General features: G+C 45.0%; 2 protein-coding genes across 2 annotated transcripts in view; both read left to right on the top strand.

Moving 5' to 3' along the window:
* The window catches only part of pwwp2a (PWWP domain containing 2A), a 6,952-nt gene extending 318 nt beyond the window's left edge, over window positions 1-6,634 (top strand). The window contains exons 1-2 of the mRNA XM_068580952.1: window positions 1-425; window positions 1,635-6,634. The exon at window positions 1-425 is cut by the window's left edge and continues 318 nt beyond it. Coding sequence (XP_068437053.1) covers window positions 1-425; window positions 1,635-3,501 — 2,292 coding nt within the window. The 3' untranslated portion in view covers window positions 3,502-6,634. The remainder of the gene's footprint in view (window positions 426-1,634) is intronic.
* Window positions 6,635-11,727: 5,093 nt separating this feature from the next.
* slc23a1 (solute carrier family 23 member 1) lies at window positions 11,728-17,899 on the top strand. The gene is made up of 14 exons (XM_068580615.1): window positions 11,728-11,745; window positions 12,484-12,651; window positions 13,261-13,418; window positions 13,544-13,632; window positions 13,740-13,807; window positions 14,415-14,596; window positions 14,859-14,979; window positions 15,088-15,244; window positions 15,628-15,775; window positions 15,850-15,955; window positions 16,499-16,628; window positions 16,712-16,855; window positions 17,291-17,386; window positions 17,655-17,899. The coding sequence occupies exons 1-14, from the start codon at window positions 11,728-11,730 to the stop codon at window positions 17,897-17,899; spliced, it is 1,830 nt and encodes a 609-aa protein (XP_068436716.1).
* The last annotated feature ends 903 nt before the right edge of the window (window positions 17,900-18,802 follow it).

An 18,802-nucleotide genomic window follows, 5' to 3' on the forward strand; every position in this document is an offset into this window, starting at 1 on the left:
CCCGCAGCTGTATTCCTGCACTCCGTCCCGGAGCACCCCCCCCTCACTGAGGCCGGCTTGTCTTTAGCGGAACCGGCAGAACCGGACCGGGCAGAGACCGCGGGCCGGGACTGGGACCGAGACTACAGAGTCCAACCCGAGCTGAGGCTGTCGGTCCTGGAGACTGGGTCCGAGGAGCTCCCGGACTTGCGGGACCCCTGCCGGTCCCGGTCCCCGAGGAGCCGGCCGGTGCCAGAGAGACCCAGCGGGGAGGACTCCCCTCAGCCGGAACCCGGACCTGAACCCGGTCTCGCCTCCGAGCAGGATCTGAGTCCCGGGTCGGAAGTCCGGGTCTCCCTGGATCACGTCATCGATGACGCGCTGGTGGTGTCCTTCCGGGTCGGGACGCAGCTGTTCTCTGGAGTTCTGATGGACGTGTCCAGAAGGTATGACGTCACAGCACCCAGGAGGATCAATAACTAATATATATTAATATTCTAATGTTCAATAACTAATAATGTGTATTAATGTTCAATAACTAAATATTTATGAATATAATATATTAGTATATTAATATATAATACATTATTAATATTTTACTATATTAGTATATCAATAATATTACTATATTAATAAAATAGTATGAGTACATTCATACATCATTCATACAATATACATTATTAAATATACTTTATCATTCATTATTAATTGAATAATTTATTATCACTGTCTTCCACACAAAACATTTGTTTTATGATTTGCGGTAATGTGTTTAATGCTAAAAACATTTTAAAATTTAGAACACGCCTGATTATCCTGTGTTTAGTTGAGTCTCTAAGGTTCTCATCCTGTTTAGCCGAGTCTCTAATGCTGTGTTCAAACCGAACAGGACCAGATTACATGCAAAGTCACTGCACAGCTGCGTAGACGCGTCTTTTCTGGCGAGCAATGCGACAGACGCGTTTGAGGCGACACGAACAGCGAGTTTGCCGCGGGGCGAACAGAGCGTTGGACGCGACAGCTTGTCGCGCGAGTTTAAATTTCCCAACTCCTGCGACAAAAACGCGTGAGTCATAGTTGCGTCAGCCAATCGGCGTTGAGATGTCGTTGAGATGCCACTCGTCACCGCCGTCCTGTCGTTCAAACTTCTGCCGGTGATAGCGATGATAGCAGCCGTCTGGCTGTTGTGCTACTACGGATGATATTATGTACCCAGATACGATGGAGTTTGATGTTCCGACGTATGTGGAATTTACACAACAAGTATAAAGCAGAACTTGTGGTTGTTTCTTCCATAGTTTATAGCGTAAAATATTGTTATTTTCCCAGGGAGAAGCTACAGAGATAAGCCACGCCCCTTTGTGGCGGCTCGATTAGTCGTGTTGCGTTTGGTGTGAACACACTTTTTTTGTTGCGCGACACAACTGATGCGGTAGACACAACGTGAATTTTTTTGTCGCGTTCGTTGTGAACACAGCATAAGGTTCTCATCCTGTTTAGCTGAGTCTCTAAGGTTCTCATCATGTTTCGCTAAATCTCTCTGGTTCTCATCCTGTTTGGATGAGTCTCTAAGGTTCTCATCCTGTTTGTTTAGCTGAGTCTCTAAAGTTCTCATCCTGTTTGGCTGAGTCTCTAAGGTTCTCATCCTGTGCTAGGTTCGGCCCGTACGGGATTCCCATCACGGTGTTCCCCAGACGAGACGAGCAGAGTCGCCCTCAGATGTCGGTGCCGTCCCTGCCTACGTCCATCGTTGTCCCGTCCAGCCAACAAGAGGTTGTCCCTGTGGCCCCGCCCCCTCCCCAGCCTCAGCCCTGGACCTCCAAACCGCCGCCGCTGTTCCAGGAGGGGGCGCCGTACCCGCCCCCTCTGTTCATCAGGGACACGTACAACCAGGCCTTACCTCAGCCGCTGCCGCGCAAGATCAAGCGGCCGAAGCGGCGCTATCGCTGCGAGGAGCCGACCTCCATCATGAACGCCATCAAGCTCCGCCCCCGCCAGGTGCTCTGCGACAAGTGCAAAGGGGTGGTGGCGTCCGGCGGGCTGCGGGAGGCCCGGCGGGGCCCGGGGGACCCGAGAGTCGAGGAGTCCCGGCGGCGGCGACCGGCCGAGGGCCCGATATCTTCTGAGGTCAAGCGGCTGAGAAGCGACGACAAGGGAGGACGATCTTCATCAGGGATCCGTGTGTCATCTTCGTCTTCCTCTGGCCGTGTCCTGAGGGGCGTGGGCTCGTCTTCATCCTCATCTTCATCCAGCCGCATGTGTCTGAAGCTGAACCCGAAAAAGGTTCTGGCCAAAAGTTCTTCTGTCGACTGCTCCGAAGCGCGGCAGGTTCTCAAGAAGCTGGCGAGGAGTCCGCGGCCACCGCATCGCCAATCCAAAGACCAGAACCAGAACCAGGGTCATACCCAGGACCGCACCAAGGCCGTGACCCGTGCAGCGGCTCTGCAGAACCACAACCAGAAGGTGCACTTTACTCGCCGCTTGCAGCACCTCAGCGCAGTCAGCCCGAGCCTTGTGGAGCTGCCGCCCCGGATGCGCCTCAAACCCCAAAGGTATCGTACCGAGGACCAGGAGTCCTCTTCTTCTTCCTCGCCCCCCAAGCAGAGCGTTCGCTCATCGCCCCCTAAACCTGCTTCAAGCCCCGCCCCCACACCCGACCCAGAATTACTCCAAGACCCATCACAAGACACGCCCCAATACCTGTCACAGGACCCGTCACAAGACACGCCCCAAAACACGCCCCCTCCCTCAACCACAGCACATCCTCAAGCGTCACCCTCCACCTCCTGCACCTCCAGTTTGAAGGTGCAGGAGGCGGAGGAGGACCGCCCCCCAGGAGAGGAGGGGCCTGAAATGGGAGAGGGGGGAGGTGACGGGGAGGTAGTAGAGGCTCCTCCTCCTTACTCTTTGGACTCCTCCCACTCCGAGTGCAGCTCCACAGAGACCTTTGACCCTCCAGGAGACCCGGCCCCCCCTCCCTCCTTGTTGGGGCCTCTGTGTCCCTCCTCCTCCTCTTCCTCCTCCTCTCCCCCCCCAGCTCGAGTTGACAGCGAGGAGACGCAGGCCGGCGGCGAAGAGGAAGAGGAGGAAGGTGAACTGAAGAGGCGTCGCAAATCGTCTACGTCCTCCTCTTCCTCATCCTCCTCTTCGTCCTCGTCAGTCTTCTCCAAGCTAGTGTCCAAGGTGTCACTGCCTGACGGGCGGCTGGTGTGCGTGGGCGACATCGTCTGGGCCAAGATCTATGGCTTCCCCTGGTGGCCGGCGCGCGTGCTGGGCATCACGGTGTCGCGGCGCGGCGACACAGGGCTGGCGGTGCGGCAGGAGGCCCGGGTCTCGTGGTTCGGGTCCCCCACCACCTCCTTCCTGCCGCTGGCCCAGCTGGCCCCCTTCCTGGAGAGCTTCCAGTCGCGCTTCGACCGCAAGAGGAAGGGCCCGTACCGACGCGCCATCGCCGAGGCCGCCAGCGCCGCCAAACAGCTCACCCCCGAGGTCCGAGCGCTGCTCACCCAGTTCGAGACGTAGCGTCAGCTGTGCTGGCTCCGCCTTCCTTCCTTCCCGCGCCCCTAAACGCATGCCCCGTCCCTCGGCCCAGCCGATAACAGGAAGTGGGAGGAGCTTGTCCTCAGACTGTTCCCTGACACAAACAACATGCGATGCTGAAGTTTCTGTTTCTTGTTCTGGGAGAAGGGGGCGGGGCTTCTCATCTACCTGTCAGTGTTCTGGGGAGTAGTGGGCAGGGCTTCTCTCTTTGTTCACACCCCCCTGTCTTCACACAGGTCCTCAGTTTTAGGTGGGTGCTATATTCACACTACCAGCTGCATGGTTGACAGTAGTGTGAACGCAGCATCACCTGATGATGTCATAGTGATGTCATCAGAATACAGGCTCAAATGAAACTTGCTGATGTATTGTGGGTAGATCTCGTGCTTCTGGACTAAACTTCAGGATCATCTTTGTCTGAAGATCTAGCCCTCTGATTGGCTGACAGCTGCTTTACAACCGGTGTAAAGAGAAACACTAAATGAGGCGTGTGATGTTCTCCTGGGTTTCTTGGGGTTCTGCTGAGGAGCGTCAGACTGAAAACATTCCTCAGTTCACAAAGACAAAACTGTGAAACACAAAGTGTTGTTCTAACTGAGGCCAGGGGTCCCAAACGGGGGTCTAGAGCTGGGTCCGAGCGGTCCAGACTGTCTGAGGGGTCTCAGATTGATCAGGTCATCAATACAGCAGTTGAGGAGTCACATGATCTCTGCTGGTTCCCATAGTCCACCACACCAGGTCCCCGTAGTCCTGTATGGGACCAAGTCCCTGTGGTCCTGTAATCAGACTACTTGATTAATTTTCAAACAGTTTAGACTGGATCTGTTGGAGACCCTAAAGCCTCAGTTCTTCAACATGAGACAGACAGACAGGTAGCGTAGGACAGACAGACAGGTAGAACAAGACATACAGGTAGTACAAACAGACAGGTAGAACACACTGACTGGTGGACAGGACGACAGCTCTGCTCTCACCATGATGATGATGACGACGAAGGCTCTTTTTACCGTCTGTTTGCAGATCAGAGATCCTGAACTAGAAACTTTTGGGACAAAATAACGGAAACAAATAATTGAATCCATCGAGTTGATTTGTGTCTGCTTTTTTTCTGATGTTTTAAATCTATTAAAATACTGTCAAACTTCCCTTTGAATCGTCGTCATTTGAACTCTCTTCTTCTGTGGTGGTTTTACTGTAGGAGTCACAGCAGCCTTCAGACTTTCTCACCTGCAAACAGATGTTTGGTAAACGGGTCTCGTTTTTAATACCAGACTCACCTGAGAATGGACTTTGAGTAGAAAGATTTAACATTTACATTAAGGTTCCTCTGTAGGACTCAGCCTTAGAAATAGAGTAAGGAGATGAGGTTCCTCTGTCGGGCTCAGCCTTAGAAATAGAGTAAGGAGATGAGGTTCCTCTGTCGGGCTCAGCCTTAGAAATAGAGTAAGGAGATGAGGTTCCTCTGTCGGGCTCAGCCTTAGAAATAGAGTAAGGAGATGAGGTTCCTCTGTCGGGCTCAGCCTTAGAAATAGAGTAAGGAGATGAGGTTCCAGGATTATCTGGAACATGGTGGTCGGTCTGCTGTCACGACACCCGACCCTGGATATGCTGTTGATAATGAATAAATACTATACAACAGAGTACTAAATGAATACTATACAACAGAGTACTAGATAAATACTATACAAATGACCAGGTTCAGGCAAAATAATAATCTTAGTGTAATGAGGAACCCGCTTAGTCTTGAGATCCTGATTGTTTCACCTTCACTTCCCCTCATCGATACCCTCGTCCACGTCTCACCCACTTCCTGTCCATGTCTCACCCTCCTTCTGTCCACGTGTCACCCTCCTTCTGTCCACGTGTCACCCTCCTTCTGTCCACGTCTCACCCACTTCCTGTCCACGTCTCACTGTCCATGTCTCACCCTCTTCCTGTTCACGTCTCACCCACTTCCTGTCCACGTCTCACCCTCTTCCTGTCCACGTCTCACCCACTTCCTGTCCACGTTTCACCCACTTCCTGTCCACGTCTCACCCTCTTCCTGTCCATGTCTCACCCTCCTTCTGTCCACGTGTCACCCTCCTTCTGTCCACGTCTCACCCACTTCCTGTCCACGTCTCACTGTCCATGTCTCACCCTCTTCCTGTTCACGTCTTACCCACTTCCTGTCCACGTCTCACCCTCTTCCTGTCCACGTCTCACCCTCTTCCTGTCCACGTCTCACCAACTTCCTGTCCACTTCTCACCCACTTCCTGTCCACGTCTCACCCTCTTCCTGTCCATGTCCCACCTCTTCCTGTCTATGTCTCACCCTCTTCCTGTCCACGTCTCACCCTCTTCCTGTCCACGTCTCACCCTTTTCTTATTTATGTCTCACCAGAGTCACCCGACATCAGACATCTGTCTCCCTTTCTCTGATGACATCATCAGACGCCTGTCTCCCTCTCTCTGATGACATCATCAGTGACACCTGTCTCCCTCTCTATGATGACATCATCAGTGACGCCTGTCTCTCTCTTTTTCTCTGCAGCACGACTCTGAAAAGCTGCTGACGCTGAGAATCCTGCACTGTGATTGGCTGTGCAGAACGACTGATGATCAATCACTTGATAAATAATCAGTAATCAATATTAATTTCAGTAAAGAGTTTATATTTATAAAGAGAAGTGTCGCTAAGTGTTTCCAGGATACTATGTGTAGATGTCATCCCGTTGTATTTTGTGTTGTCCAATCAGCAATCAGATCATTGATCAATGAGTCATTGAGCAATCAGCTTGTTTACACATAGTTTACCAGACCAGACGGCGGAGCTAATGCTGCGCTCACACCAAACCACAAAAAAGAGCAATCTTTTCCGCTATGGAAGTAATAACCTCTAGTTCTGCTTTATACTTGTTGTGTAACTTCCACATATGTCAGATCGTCAGGAGAGAGAATGCAGCTTTAACACATGAAGCATAGACTTCTATACAACCAGAGGAGTTGCCCCCTGGTGGTCAGGAGAGAGAATGCAGCTTCAACACATGAAGCATAGACTTCTATACAACCAGAGGAGTTGCCCCCTGGTGGTCAGGAGAGAGAATGCAGCTTTAACACATGAAGCATAGACTTCTATACAACCAGAGGAGTCGCCCCCTGGTGGTCAGGAGAGAGAATGCAGCTTCAACACATGAAGCATAGACTTCTATACAACCAGAGGAGTTGCCCCCTGGTGGTCAGGAGAGAGAATGCAGCTCTAACACATGAAGCATAGACTTCTATACAACCAGAGGAGTCGCCCCCTGGTGGTCAGGAGAGAGAATGCAGCTTCAACACATGAAGCATAGACTTCTATACAACCAGAGGAGTTGCCCCCTGGTGGTCAGGAGAGAGAATGCAGCTTTAACACATGAAGCATAGACTTCTATACAACCAGAGGAGTTGTTCATAGTTATGATCATAATGTGGTTTAAACGTGTGGATGTCTTTTTTAAATATACATTTCATTGAAGTTGAAGTTCATGGTGCTATGGTTTCCCCAGATTAAATGTAACTGAAATCCAGATTTAGCAATTAACCAATCAGAGTCCTGGATTTAGATTTAACCTGATAAATAATCAATAATCAACTGTTTCTCCACTCTAGCAAACAATAAGGTAACCTGACGATGTTGATTTATTAATGATGAATATATGAAACTATGATGGATTTCAAAGGTCTCGCTCGGTCCCTCGGAGTCCTAGTCCCTCAGAGTCCTAGTCCCTCAGACTCCTAGTCCGTCAGAGTCCTAGTCTCTCAGAATTTTAGTCCATCAGAGTCCTAGTCCCTCAGAATTTTAGTCCCTCAGAATCCTAGTCCCTCATTGTCATAGTCCCTCAGACTTCTAGTCCCTCAGAGTCCTAGTCCCTCAGACTCAGTCCGTCAGAGTCCTAGTCCATCAGAATTTTACTCCCTCAGAATCCTAGTCCCTTATTGTCATAGTCCCTCAGACTTCTAGTCCCTCAGAGTCCTAGTCCCTCAGAGTCCTAGTCCCTCAGACTCAGTCCGTCAGAGTCCTAGTCCGTCAGAATTTTAGTCCCTCAGAATCCTAGTCCCTCAGACTCATAGTTCCTCAGAGTCCTCGTCCCTCAGAGTCTTAGTTCGTCAGAGTCCTAGTCCCTCAGAATTTTAGTTCCTCAGAATCCTAGTCCTCAGAGTCATAGTCCCTCAGAATCTTATTCCCTCAGAGTCCTAGTCCCTCAGAATCTTATTCCCTCAGAGTCCTAGTCCCTCAGAATCTTATTCCCTCAGAGTCAAAGTCCCTCAGACACCTATTCCCTCAGAGTCATAGTCCCTCAGAATCTTAGTCCCTCAGAATCTTAGTCCCTCAGACTCCTAGTCCCTCAGAGTCCTAGTCCCTCAGACTCCTCGTCCCTCAGAGTCCTAGTCCCTCAGACTCCTCGTCCCTCAGAGTCATAGTCCCTCAGACTCCTAGTCCCTCAGACTCATAGTCGGTCAGAGTCATAGTCCCTCATAGTCTAGGTTTGGCAGTGGATTTCCATATTGCTTTTTCTCTTCCTAAAAGACCCAGAGTCAACCCAAATCTTTCTTGGTGGGTTAGGTCTCTGGTGGAAACTGGTTCAAACTGGTCTGAGCTGGTTGTCTAGAGGTTTTTAAATCTTATAATCATCCGTCTGTCCTCAAGGACATTTTTTATTTCTCTGAACTGAAAATTGGACAACTGTGTGACGACAAATGTAGAATTATTATTTTTATTAATATTATTATTATTATTATTATTGTAATGTTCAAAGTGCAGATGATGAATGCAATAAAAAGGCTGCATGGGTAAAACTAGTTCAATTGTTTTGTCTGATTATTGGTCAATGATGGAAATTAGATGGAAACTTGAGATTGTATTCATTTATAGAGAAAAGTATCTTTAGACCTGTTATCAATAAACATGTTATCATTAAACCTCTTATCATTAAACATGTCATCATTAAACATGTTATCAATAAACATGTTATCATTAAGCATGTCATCATTAAACATGTTATCAATAAACATGTTATCATTAAACCTCTTATCATTAAACATGTTATCATTAAACATGTTATCAATAAACATGTTATCATTAAGCATGTCATCATTAAACATGTTATTATTAAGCATGTTATCATTAAACATGTTATCATTAAACCTGTTATCATTAAACATGTCATCATTAAACATGTTATCAATAAACATGTTATCATTAAACATGTTATCATTAAATATGTTATCAATAAACATGTTATCATTAAGCATGTTATCATTCAACCTCTTATCATTAAACATGTTATCATTAAGCATGTCATCATTAAACATGTTATCAATAAACATGTTATCATTAAACCTCTTATCATTAAACATGTTATCATTAAACATGTTATCAATAAACATGTTATCATTAAGCATGTCATCATTAAACATGTTATTATTAAGCATGTTATCATTAAACATGTTATCATTAAACCTGTTATCATTAAACATGTCATCATTAAACATGTTATCAATAAACATGTTATCATTAAACATGTTATCATTAAATATGTTATCAATAAACATGTTATCATTAAGCATGTTATCATTCAACCTCTTATCATTAAACATGTTATCATTAAGCATGTCATCATTAAACATGTTATCATCAAGCATGTTATCATTAAACCTCTTATCGTTAAACATGTCATCATTAAACATGTTATCAATAAACATGTTATCATTAAGCATGTCATCATTAAACATGTTATTATTAAGCATGTTATCATTAAACCTGTTATCATTAAATATGTCATCATTAAACATGTTATCAATAAACATGTTATCATTAAACATGTTATCATTAAACATGTTATCAATAAACATGTTATCATTAAGCATGTTATCATTCAACCTCTTATCATTAAACATGTTATCATTAAGCATGTCATCATTAAACATGTTATCATCAAGCATGTTATCATTAAACCTCTTATCATTAAACATGTTATCATTAAACCTCTTATCGTTAAACATGTTATCATTAAACCTGTTATCTTTAAACCTGTTATATTTAAACCTGTTATCTTTAAACCTGTTATCTTTAGACCTGTTATCTTTAAACCTGTTATCTTTAAACCTGTTATCTTTAGACCTGTTATCTTTAAACCTGTTATCTTTAAACCTGTTATCTTTAAACCTGTTATCTTTAGACCTGTTATCTTTAAACCTGTTATCTTTAAACCTGTTATCTTTAAACCTGTTATCTTTAGACCTGTTATCTTTAAACCTGTTATCTTTAAACCTGTTATATTTAAACCTGTTATCTTTAAACCTGTTATCTTTAGACCTGTTATCTTTAAACCTGTTATCTTTAAACCTGTTATCTTTAGACCTGTTATCTTTAGACCTGTTATCTTTAAACCTGTTATCTTTAGACCTGTTATCTTTAAACCTGTTATCTTTAAACCTGTTATCTTTAGACCTGTTATCTTTAGACCTGTTATATTTAAACCTGTTATCTTTAGACCTGTTATCTTTAGACCTGTTATCTTTAAACCTGTTATCTTTAGACCTGTTATCTTTAAACCTGTTATCTTTAAACCTGTTATCTTTAGACCTGTTATCTTTAGACCTGTTATCATTAATGGGAAGTACATCCCCTCCCAGTGGTTGTAGCAGGGACTACAACCAGCATGACATCAAAGGTGTGAACTACAATTCCCTCTCAGCAGTGCAAGCAGCTGCTGCCCGGCTGAAAGCGGTGAGGCTGATTAACCCAGAAAGCGCTGCTGTGAGTTTGATATACGTTAAAGAACCAAGGAACCAGGGGCCTCACGAAGCTGGTTAACACAGCCGGCTTTCCCTCAGTTATCCAGATGCATAAATTACTGGCATTGTAATATTAAATCACTGTCTCATATGTATGAGCCTATTCTGATAATCTCTTTTGTTTTAACACTTTATCCTCATTTCAGTTGCAACCCCAGTGGAGCTAAAAGAACGTGAGAGCAAGTTACAACAAATACAAGAACAAAGTTCAAAGAGGTCAGTGAGTTTATTATTATATCTTCCAGGCTTCATGATGTGAACAATACACATGCATAGTCTACACAACAACTCCTACATGTATGATGTGAACAATACACATGCATAGTCTACACAACAACTCCTACATGTATGATGTGAACAATAGACATGCATAGTCTACACAACAACTCCTACATGTATGATGTGAACAATACACATGCATAGTCTACACAACAACTCCTACATGTATGATGTGAACAATACACATGCATAATCTACACAACAACTCCTACATGTATGATGTGAACAATACACATGCATAGTCTACACAACAACTCCTACATGTATGATGTGAACAATACACATGCGTGTGCCTGTGTGCGTGCATATGTGTGCGCGCGCGCGTGTGTGCCCGTGCGTGTGTGTGTGCGTGTGTGCGTGCATGTGTGTGTGCGTGCGTGTGTGTGTGTGTGTGTGTGCGTGCGTGCGTGTGTGTGCGTGCGTGCGTGTGTGTGTGTGTGTGTGTCTGTGTGCGTGCGTGTGTGTGCATGTGTGTGTGTGTGTGTGTGCGTGCGTGTGTGCATGTGTGTGTGCGTGCATGTGTGTGCGCGCGTGCGTGTGTGTGCATGTGTGTGTATGTGTGTGTGTGCATGTGCGTGTGTGTGTGTGTGCATGGGTGTGTGTGTGCATGTGCGTGTGTGTGTGTGTGCATGTGTGTGTGTGTGTGTGTGCGTGTGTGTGTGCATGTGTGTGTGTGTGCATGTGTGTGTGTGCATGTGTGTGTGTGTGTGTGTGCATGGGTGTGTGTGTGCATGTGTGTGTGTGTGCATGTGTGTGTGTGTGTGGCAGCTGAGACTGGACTGGTGTTCAGGGGGAAAAGTAAACTGAAACATGTTTTATGAAATCAGCTGTAACATTTTGAGCGAACAGGAAGTGATGAGACGCTGAGCGTTTGAGTCAAACAGCTTCACGCAGAAAGCTGACTGATAACAAGAGAGAAGTTACACTTTGGACATGCATAATCAATAACTAATAATCACTTGGCTGTCTTAGTGAGAGCACGTCAGCTGAACAGGTGTTTCTGTGTCTGAAGGTTAATAATTTGTAGTTGATCTTTGTGGACTTTCACCTGAAACGCTCTCTGTCTACCTGTCTCTCTCTGCAGTGTTTGGTGGTCGATCAGCTGCAGGTGGAATGGAAGATGCTTCTAAGGTAAAGTGATTAGTGGTTATTGATTTATTATTGGCTCTATTACGTTTCATTTAGCTGAGGCTTTTATCCAAAGAGACTTACAATGAGTGCATTCAAACGTGAGAATAAACTCAGAACAACAAGAATCAAGAAAGTACAATTCTTCAATAAAGTTAAACTACACACTTGTATCAGTCAGAGACATTTAAGTGCTACTTTCTTTAATCAAGGTGAAGTCTGAAAAGATGTGTTTTTAGTTCATGGAGCTGTCAATGAGCTCATTCCACCATCGAGGAGCCAGGAAGCAAACAGTTGAGACTTTGAGGGTTAGCTCGCAGCGACGGAGCAACAAGCCGATTGGAGCGGTCGGCTGTCAATCATTGTTGCTCTGGAGACGAGTGATCGGAACTTCTTCGCTTGCTTTGTTCAAACTCTCAGAGCTTTACTTCTAGTTGAACTATTTCCAAACAGGCAAACTGTGTCCAGTGTATTTTGGGGAAATGTGTTTAATTAATATATGTGTGTGTGTGTGTGTGTGTGTGTGTGTGTGTGTGTGTGTGTGTGTGTGTGTGATATAATGGCATTCAAAACAACGATTTACTGAGAATGAATAAAGCCCTCTGAGAATCATTTGTATTTGTGATTTTGGGCGATATAAATAAACTAAATTGAATATTGTTACGCATCGATTCTGCACTTTGCAACTGTTTGTGTTCTATGAATGTATTATTTACTATATTGTCCTGTTTGTCCGATCAGAGTAATAATACCCTATCAGAGGGGCAGAGCCACAAGGCAGACCGGGTTCACCTGCCAATGGAAGGAAACAATCAACAGCCAATAGGAGCGCAGGGTGTAAGGTCAGACATGATTTACACCATCGAAGATGTCCCACCCTGGTACCTGTGTATTCTACTTGGACTACAGGTGACTTTGAGGATGTACTGTGAGTACAGGTTTTAGATTGGCTTCAGACAGGCTTACATTGGTCTGATTCGGTTAGCTTGAGATTATACTGCGTTTAGACCTGGATTAGTATGAGTTAATTTCTTTTCCAAAGGGTCAGAATATGGAAAAATGTCTGTTAAGTACAAAGACTTCTGATTCATCCAAAGTTAGATATTTTACAGACCACTCACAGCGCTCCAGGAATAGTGGCTTGGTTTTATTTGGAGGTTCTTCTCATCCGTCCTAACCCTAAAGTAAGGGCTGAGGATGATCTTCCGAACTATGCACACTGCTTGACCAAATGACTTCATCACACCAGTAATGTGCAGAAAGCATGTTTAAAAACAATAAACAGATTCTGTTTTCTTTGTCTTCAAATTCCCTGAAATGTAACGTCTCTACGTTTCAAAACACAGAGACCTATTTCAAACAGAGCTAAGTTCTTCTGGCTCTCACAAAAGATTGATGTTTTGTCCTGATATGGACAGAGAGGAGACAATTTGTAGAGTCAAAGAGAAGCCTTGTCTCTCAGGGTAAATGAAGGCTTGGGGCTGATGTCACTAGTTACCTTTTCTTCTCTGTCCTCAGCATTATCTGACATGTTTCAGCGGCACTGTCGCGGTGCCGTTTCTTCTGGCAGAAGCGATGTGCGTCGGTCGAGATCAGAACACCATCAGTCAGCTTGTTGGAACCATTTTCACCACAGTTGGTATCACAACTCTGATCCAGACTACAGTAGGAGTCAGGTGAGTCAGGTGAGTCAGTGTGAGTCAGTGTGAGTTAGGTGAGTCTGATGTGTGTGTGTGTGTGTGTGTGTGTGTGTGTGTGTGTGTGTGTGTGTGTGTGTGTGTGTGTGTGTGTGTGTGTGTAGGCTTCCTCTCTTCCAGGCCAGTGCTTTTGCTTTCCTGATCCCTGCCCAAGCCATACTTGGTCTTGACCGCTGGCGGTGTCCCACCGAAGGTGAGCCATTCTCTCTGTTCGTCTGGTGATTGAAATATAAAAATATTGTAAAGAAATAACTGTGAAATGACAATAATTATGGGATTTTTTGTTGGTTTCGTCTACAGAAGAGATTTATGGGAACTGGAGTCTTCCACTCAGCACCTCACACATCTGGCATCCACGCATGAGAGAGGTACCTGATTGTTTTGCACTGGGATCCTTGGGTCCAGGTGTTGCACTTGGAGGGTCAGATGGACTGCAGCTTCAATGGCTACTGAAGCCTCATCTCTAGTTCATGGAGAAGGACTGTCAGTAAAAACATCCTTATGGTGATCAGTGGACTAGCTGTTCACTCCTGCAGGGCCGTTTCTTCACGTGGAGTCAGGGTTCGGATTAGTGGAAGCCTAACTCTTCATTCCCTGTTCAACCAAAGTGACAGACAGCTGTGTTCTCAGCAGGAAGTCAAACATGTACTCAGTGGGTGTTTTAATGAACACACTTGGAAGGTGCGGTCGAGGTAAGGGAGACCTCGGGATTGGTTCTCTTGCTTGTATCAGACTGGGACCTCTAGTGTGCACTGGGACCGTTTAACTCCCAGTAGGGTTGACCCCTGACCTTATCTCAGGGTCAGGATTCTCCGGCTGCCAGATGGACAGATTTGTATTGTTGTCATTTCGCGTCAACTGGAAAGTGTCCAGCTGTAGTGCTCCAGAGCACAGCTGCTGTCCGTGTGTGAATCCTTCTTTTGTTGGTTTATCTGTGTTTGTTTACTTCTTTAATTATTTGTCTCTGTGTTTCAGATCCAGGGGGCCATCATCGTATCCAGTGCAGTGGAGCTTGTGATTGGTCTGTGCGGGTTGCCAGGTTTGCTGCTAGAGTACATCGGTCCGCTCACCATCACTCCAACTGTCTCACTGATCGGCCTGTCTGCGTTCACCACAGCTGGAGACAGAGCTGGGTCTCACTGGGGCCTGTCAGCACTGTAAGACACCTGTCTGTCTGTCTGTCTGTCTGTCTGTCCATCTCACTTTTGAGTCCAATCAGTTTTTTTTCCAGCGTGAATCTGGAATCTGTCCCCGTAGCTCTTTACACCATGTTGACATTGACAAAGATCTTCTTCATAGGGCTCATTAGTCACTACAATCATAAACCAGACAGACTGGTCCATGAGCTGTCCTTCAACCAGCCATAATAATAATAGTATAAGTAGATGGCTCTCTTCCTCTCTCTTTGTGTCTCTGCAGGTGTATTTTTCTCATTGTGCTGTTTGCTCAGTACCTGAGAGAGACTTCACTTCCTGTTCCTGTTTACAACAGTAAGAAAGGATTGACCTCCACCAGAATCCAGATCTTCAAAATGTTTCCTGTAAATATGAAATAAACAATCACAAAACAAATCATGCGAAGTGTCAAATCATGTCCTTTTCTCAGATGTGAGTTCTAAACTTCAAGGTCTTTCCCTCTGACGTCTCAGATCATCCTCGCCATCATGCTGGTTTGGCTCGTGTGCTACATTCTGACGCTCACCAACCTGCTGCCGAGCGACCCTGACGGCTACGGACACAAGGCTCGGACTGACGCCCGAGGGGACGTCATGGCTTCAGCGCCTTGGTTCAGAGTACCCTACCCCTGTAAGAAACCAGAAATCAGCCAATCACAGGCTTTACATCTATTATTTGAATCAACGACTCACAGGCTGCGCCCAGTTAGGCAGAACATCTGGTCTTAAAATGAATTGTACCTGTATGTTCTTCTGTTTAACTATACATCACAAGATCAACAGTATCAACTGTTTCTCATGTTCAAGATCAATTTTTATTTGCTTTAATCCAAAACATTTTATTCCGTGTATTTTGTCTAATAATCCCACATTTTAGCATCTGTTGGACCACAAGGATATTAAACTTAGAGCAATCAATAAGAACATCCTCAATGCTAGTTTAACCTTCTGTGATGTCAGACAATGACGAAGATGAACATAAATCTGAATAAACCAACTTCTGGTCTGTGATAGGCCAGTGGGGGTTGCCGGTGGTCACGGTTGCTGGCGTCTTGGGGATGCTGAGTGCCACCATGGCGGGCATCGTGGAATCAATTGGTGATTATTACGCCTGTGCTCGTCTGTCTGGAGCCACACCCCCTCCGGTTCACGCCATCAACAGGTGAACGCAAAGTAATGTTGTATTACCTGGCTGTCTTCGCCCCACAGGTGGTTGATTGTTTTTGTTTGTTTCAGAGGAATCTTCACTGAAGGCGTTTGCTGCATCATTGCTGGTCTTTTAGGGACAGGAAATGGCTCTACCTCCTCCAGTCCAAACATAGGCGTTCTGGGCATCACCAAGGTGACTAAGGCCACACCCACCAGTGAGGGGTTTGTTTGGTTGAAATGTACTGATTCTTGAAGAGACTTGATTGAGTACAGAATACTTTCTAATTTTCTGATGTCCCTGATCATAAAAGATCAGGATCCCATTACCTCTTGCAACTAGTCCTCCAATATCTGCAACTAGTCCTCCCACCTCTGTAGCTAGTCCTCAGATCTTTGAAGTCAGGGTATCTGTCACTAGTTCCAGACATTTGCTAACCCTACTCAGACCTTGACTGCTTGTTGATTCTATTCTACAGGGCAGTGAGAGAACCGCTCCTTCTTGCCTTCAAGTAAAACCAAACTCCCGGTTAAAAGTTGCACAGCTTTGGCTGTTTATTTGTGTGACACATTCAAGTTATTGCATCTGGCAAAATATTCTGGTGTATCTGAAATACACAAATATGATTTACAAATCATGTCACCTCAAACTGGACTCATACCCAATGTCTGCAGAAAGAAAGGGTTCTCTGCAGTCAGTTCATGGGGTGGATGTTTGCGTTGTTTACCTTGTGTACAGGTTGGCAGCAGGCGTGTGGTGCAGTATGGAGCTGGTATCATGTTAATATTGGGGTCAGTTGGGAAGTTCACAGCTCTGTTCGCTTCCCTGCCAGATCCGATCCTTGGAGGAATGTTTTGCACTCTTTTTGGTGAGTCACAGTCAGAGATGATGTATACCTTTACAGGTATATTTCTTGGGTAATCATAATGCAGGTGTGTTGGTGTTTCTCAGGTATGATTACAGCCGTCGGCCTCTCTAACCTGCAGCTAGTGGATTTGAACTCATCAAGAAATCTTTTTGTTCTGGGATTCTCAATGTTTTTCGGTCTGACTCTGCCATCGTACTTGGACACACATCCCGACTCCATCAACACAGGTGTGTTTGTGTGTACTACAACTATCTTTTTGTGAACAAACTTGCAAGGTAGCTTGTTCGATCCCTGGCTTCCCATAGTCCCCAAGTGTCCTTGAGCAAGACACTGAATCCCCAGTTGCTCCCCGGGTGCTTCACAGCATCACACAAGTCAACCGCCTATCTGCTTCCTGAACCCCCAGTGTGCTATACGAGTGAGGACATAACATTACAATACTATGTTTTACCATTACAAAAGGAACAATACTCTTTGATAGGTTAGGTTTCCCTTCGTAAAAGCCAACGGACATTCCTCTGACTCCACAGGGTTAGGACGACATCTTGCTATTGAAGCATTTTCATCTGAATTTCAATCATGAACTTTTTACAAAATAGAACGTGATATATTTTTCTAATTTGTGTAGATGAATATCATACAGATCACTTTTCTGTTTTAAGGTCTTGCAGAGCTGGATCAGATCCTGACGGTTCTTCTGTCCACTGAGATGTTTGTTGGAGGATTTTTGGCTTTTTGTCTCGACAACACAATACCAGGTAACTGACAAACACACAAACGGGGGCGGATGTAGATCATGGGGAGAGTGGTTGTACCCTAATCACAAGATTGCCGGTTCGATCCTTGTTCTCCCCATGGTTTGCATGTTGAAGTCTCCTTGAGCAAGACACTGAATCCCCCAGTTCCTCATGTACGTATGTAAATAGGGAATGTGACGACTGAATGCGTATATTTATAAACACACACTGTTATGTGTTAATGGTCAACATGCCCTTCCATTATGTTCTTTACATTTTTTGTCCCCAGGCTCAAAACAGGAGCGAGGTTTAGTTGAGTGGAGATCCTCCTCCTCCTCCTCCTCCTCCTCGTATGATCTTCCTTTCGGGATGAGTGTGGTCAGACGGACTGGATGGCTCAGTCGCTTTCCCATCAGCCCTTCCTTCAGAGGTTTCAAGGCTTCTGATCCCCTGCAGCTGCCTGAGGAGGAGGTGCAAGGAGGGCGAGAGGAGGACGAAGCTCCTGACGTTGACTTGCCCAGTTCCAAGGTGTGACTGCAATGTCATCCGTCAATGTGAACTGAGTGGGAATTGAACCTACTACCTTGATCAATTCTAAAAATGTAAAGTATAAGTGAGCTTGTGGATATAAAAACGTTGAGGCAGACGATAGCTACGGCCTTTTGAAAAACTTTTTTTCTCCTTTGAATAATATCTTCAATCCTGAAACATCTTTCTTGTTTCCTTTTTTGAAGAAAAGTAATTGATCAAGTTGGTTGTACAACATGATATTTAATTGGCTAACTCACAAAAAATTAAAACCATTTCATAATGCTAGCCTACTACATTTTCAAAATCACATTTTTTAAAACAATGATATTTGCATCACAATATAGATAATTTAGATAATCTTTAACCCAAAATCCCCTGATTTGCTGAGGGCCCTGGGCACGAACCCACTGGGCTAAAGTAATAATTCCTCCCAGTTTGGGCCAGTAAGTGGTGATGTCAACGTTACGTCAAATACCAGAGAAAAAGATTATGAGAGGGAAGGAAAGGAACAACGCAAATGATAGAAGCTAGTTATTTATTGCATTAGTTTTTGACAGTTTTACACTTTTATTCAATCTCTGTTTTCATGTGGACAAAAGGTCACACTGTACATTGTCCTAAATACCTGTAGACGTGGGGACAAAGCCTATGACTCTCAAGGTGTCTTTGGGAAAGAATCAATGAGCTTCTAGTTTGTGTGAGGAACCTTTCTGCTTGTTTGGGAAGGTCACAATGTCACTCTGATCCTTTATCAGGGGTTTCTAACCTTTTTGACCTGGGGGCCCTATTTTTCTAGGACAAAGGGTCCTGGGGCCCATTCACATATTAACACTGTATTGATTAATTAACTAATTGATTTGTATTAAATATAAATGGCATGATACAATGTGATCATCACAAAGACAT

This window comes from Clinocottus analis, unplaced genomic scaffold (assembly GCF_023055335.1).
Source record: "Clinocottus analis isolate CAN_PGR_092001 unplaced genomic scaffold, fCliAna1.0.p SCAF_17, whole genome shotgun sequence".
Lineage (NCBI taxonomy): Eukaryota > Metazoa > Chordata > Actinopteri > Perciformes > Cottidae > Clinocottus > Clinocottus analis.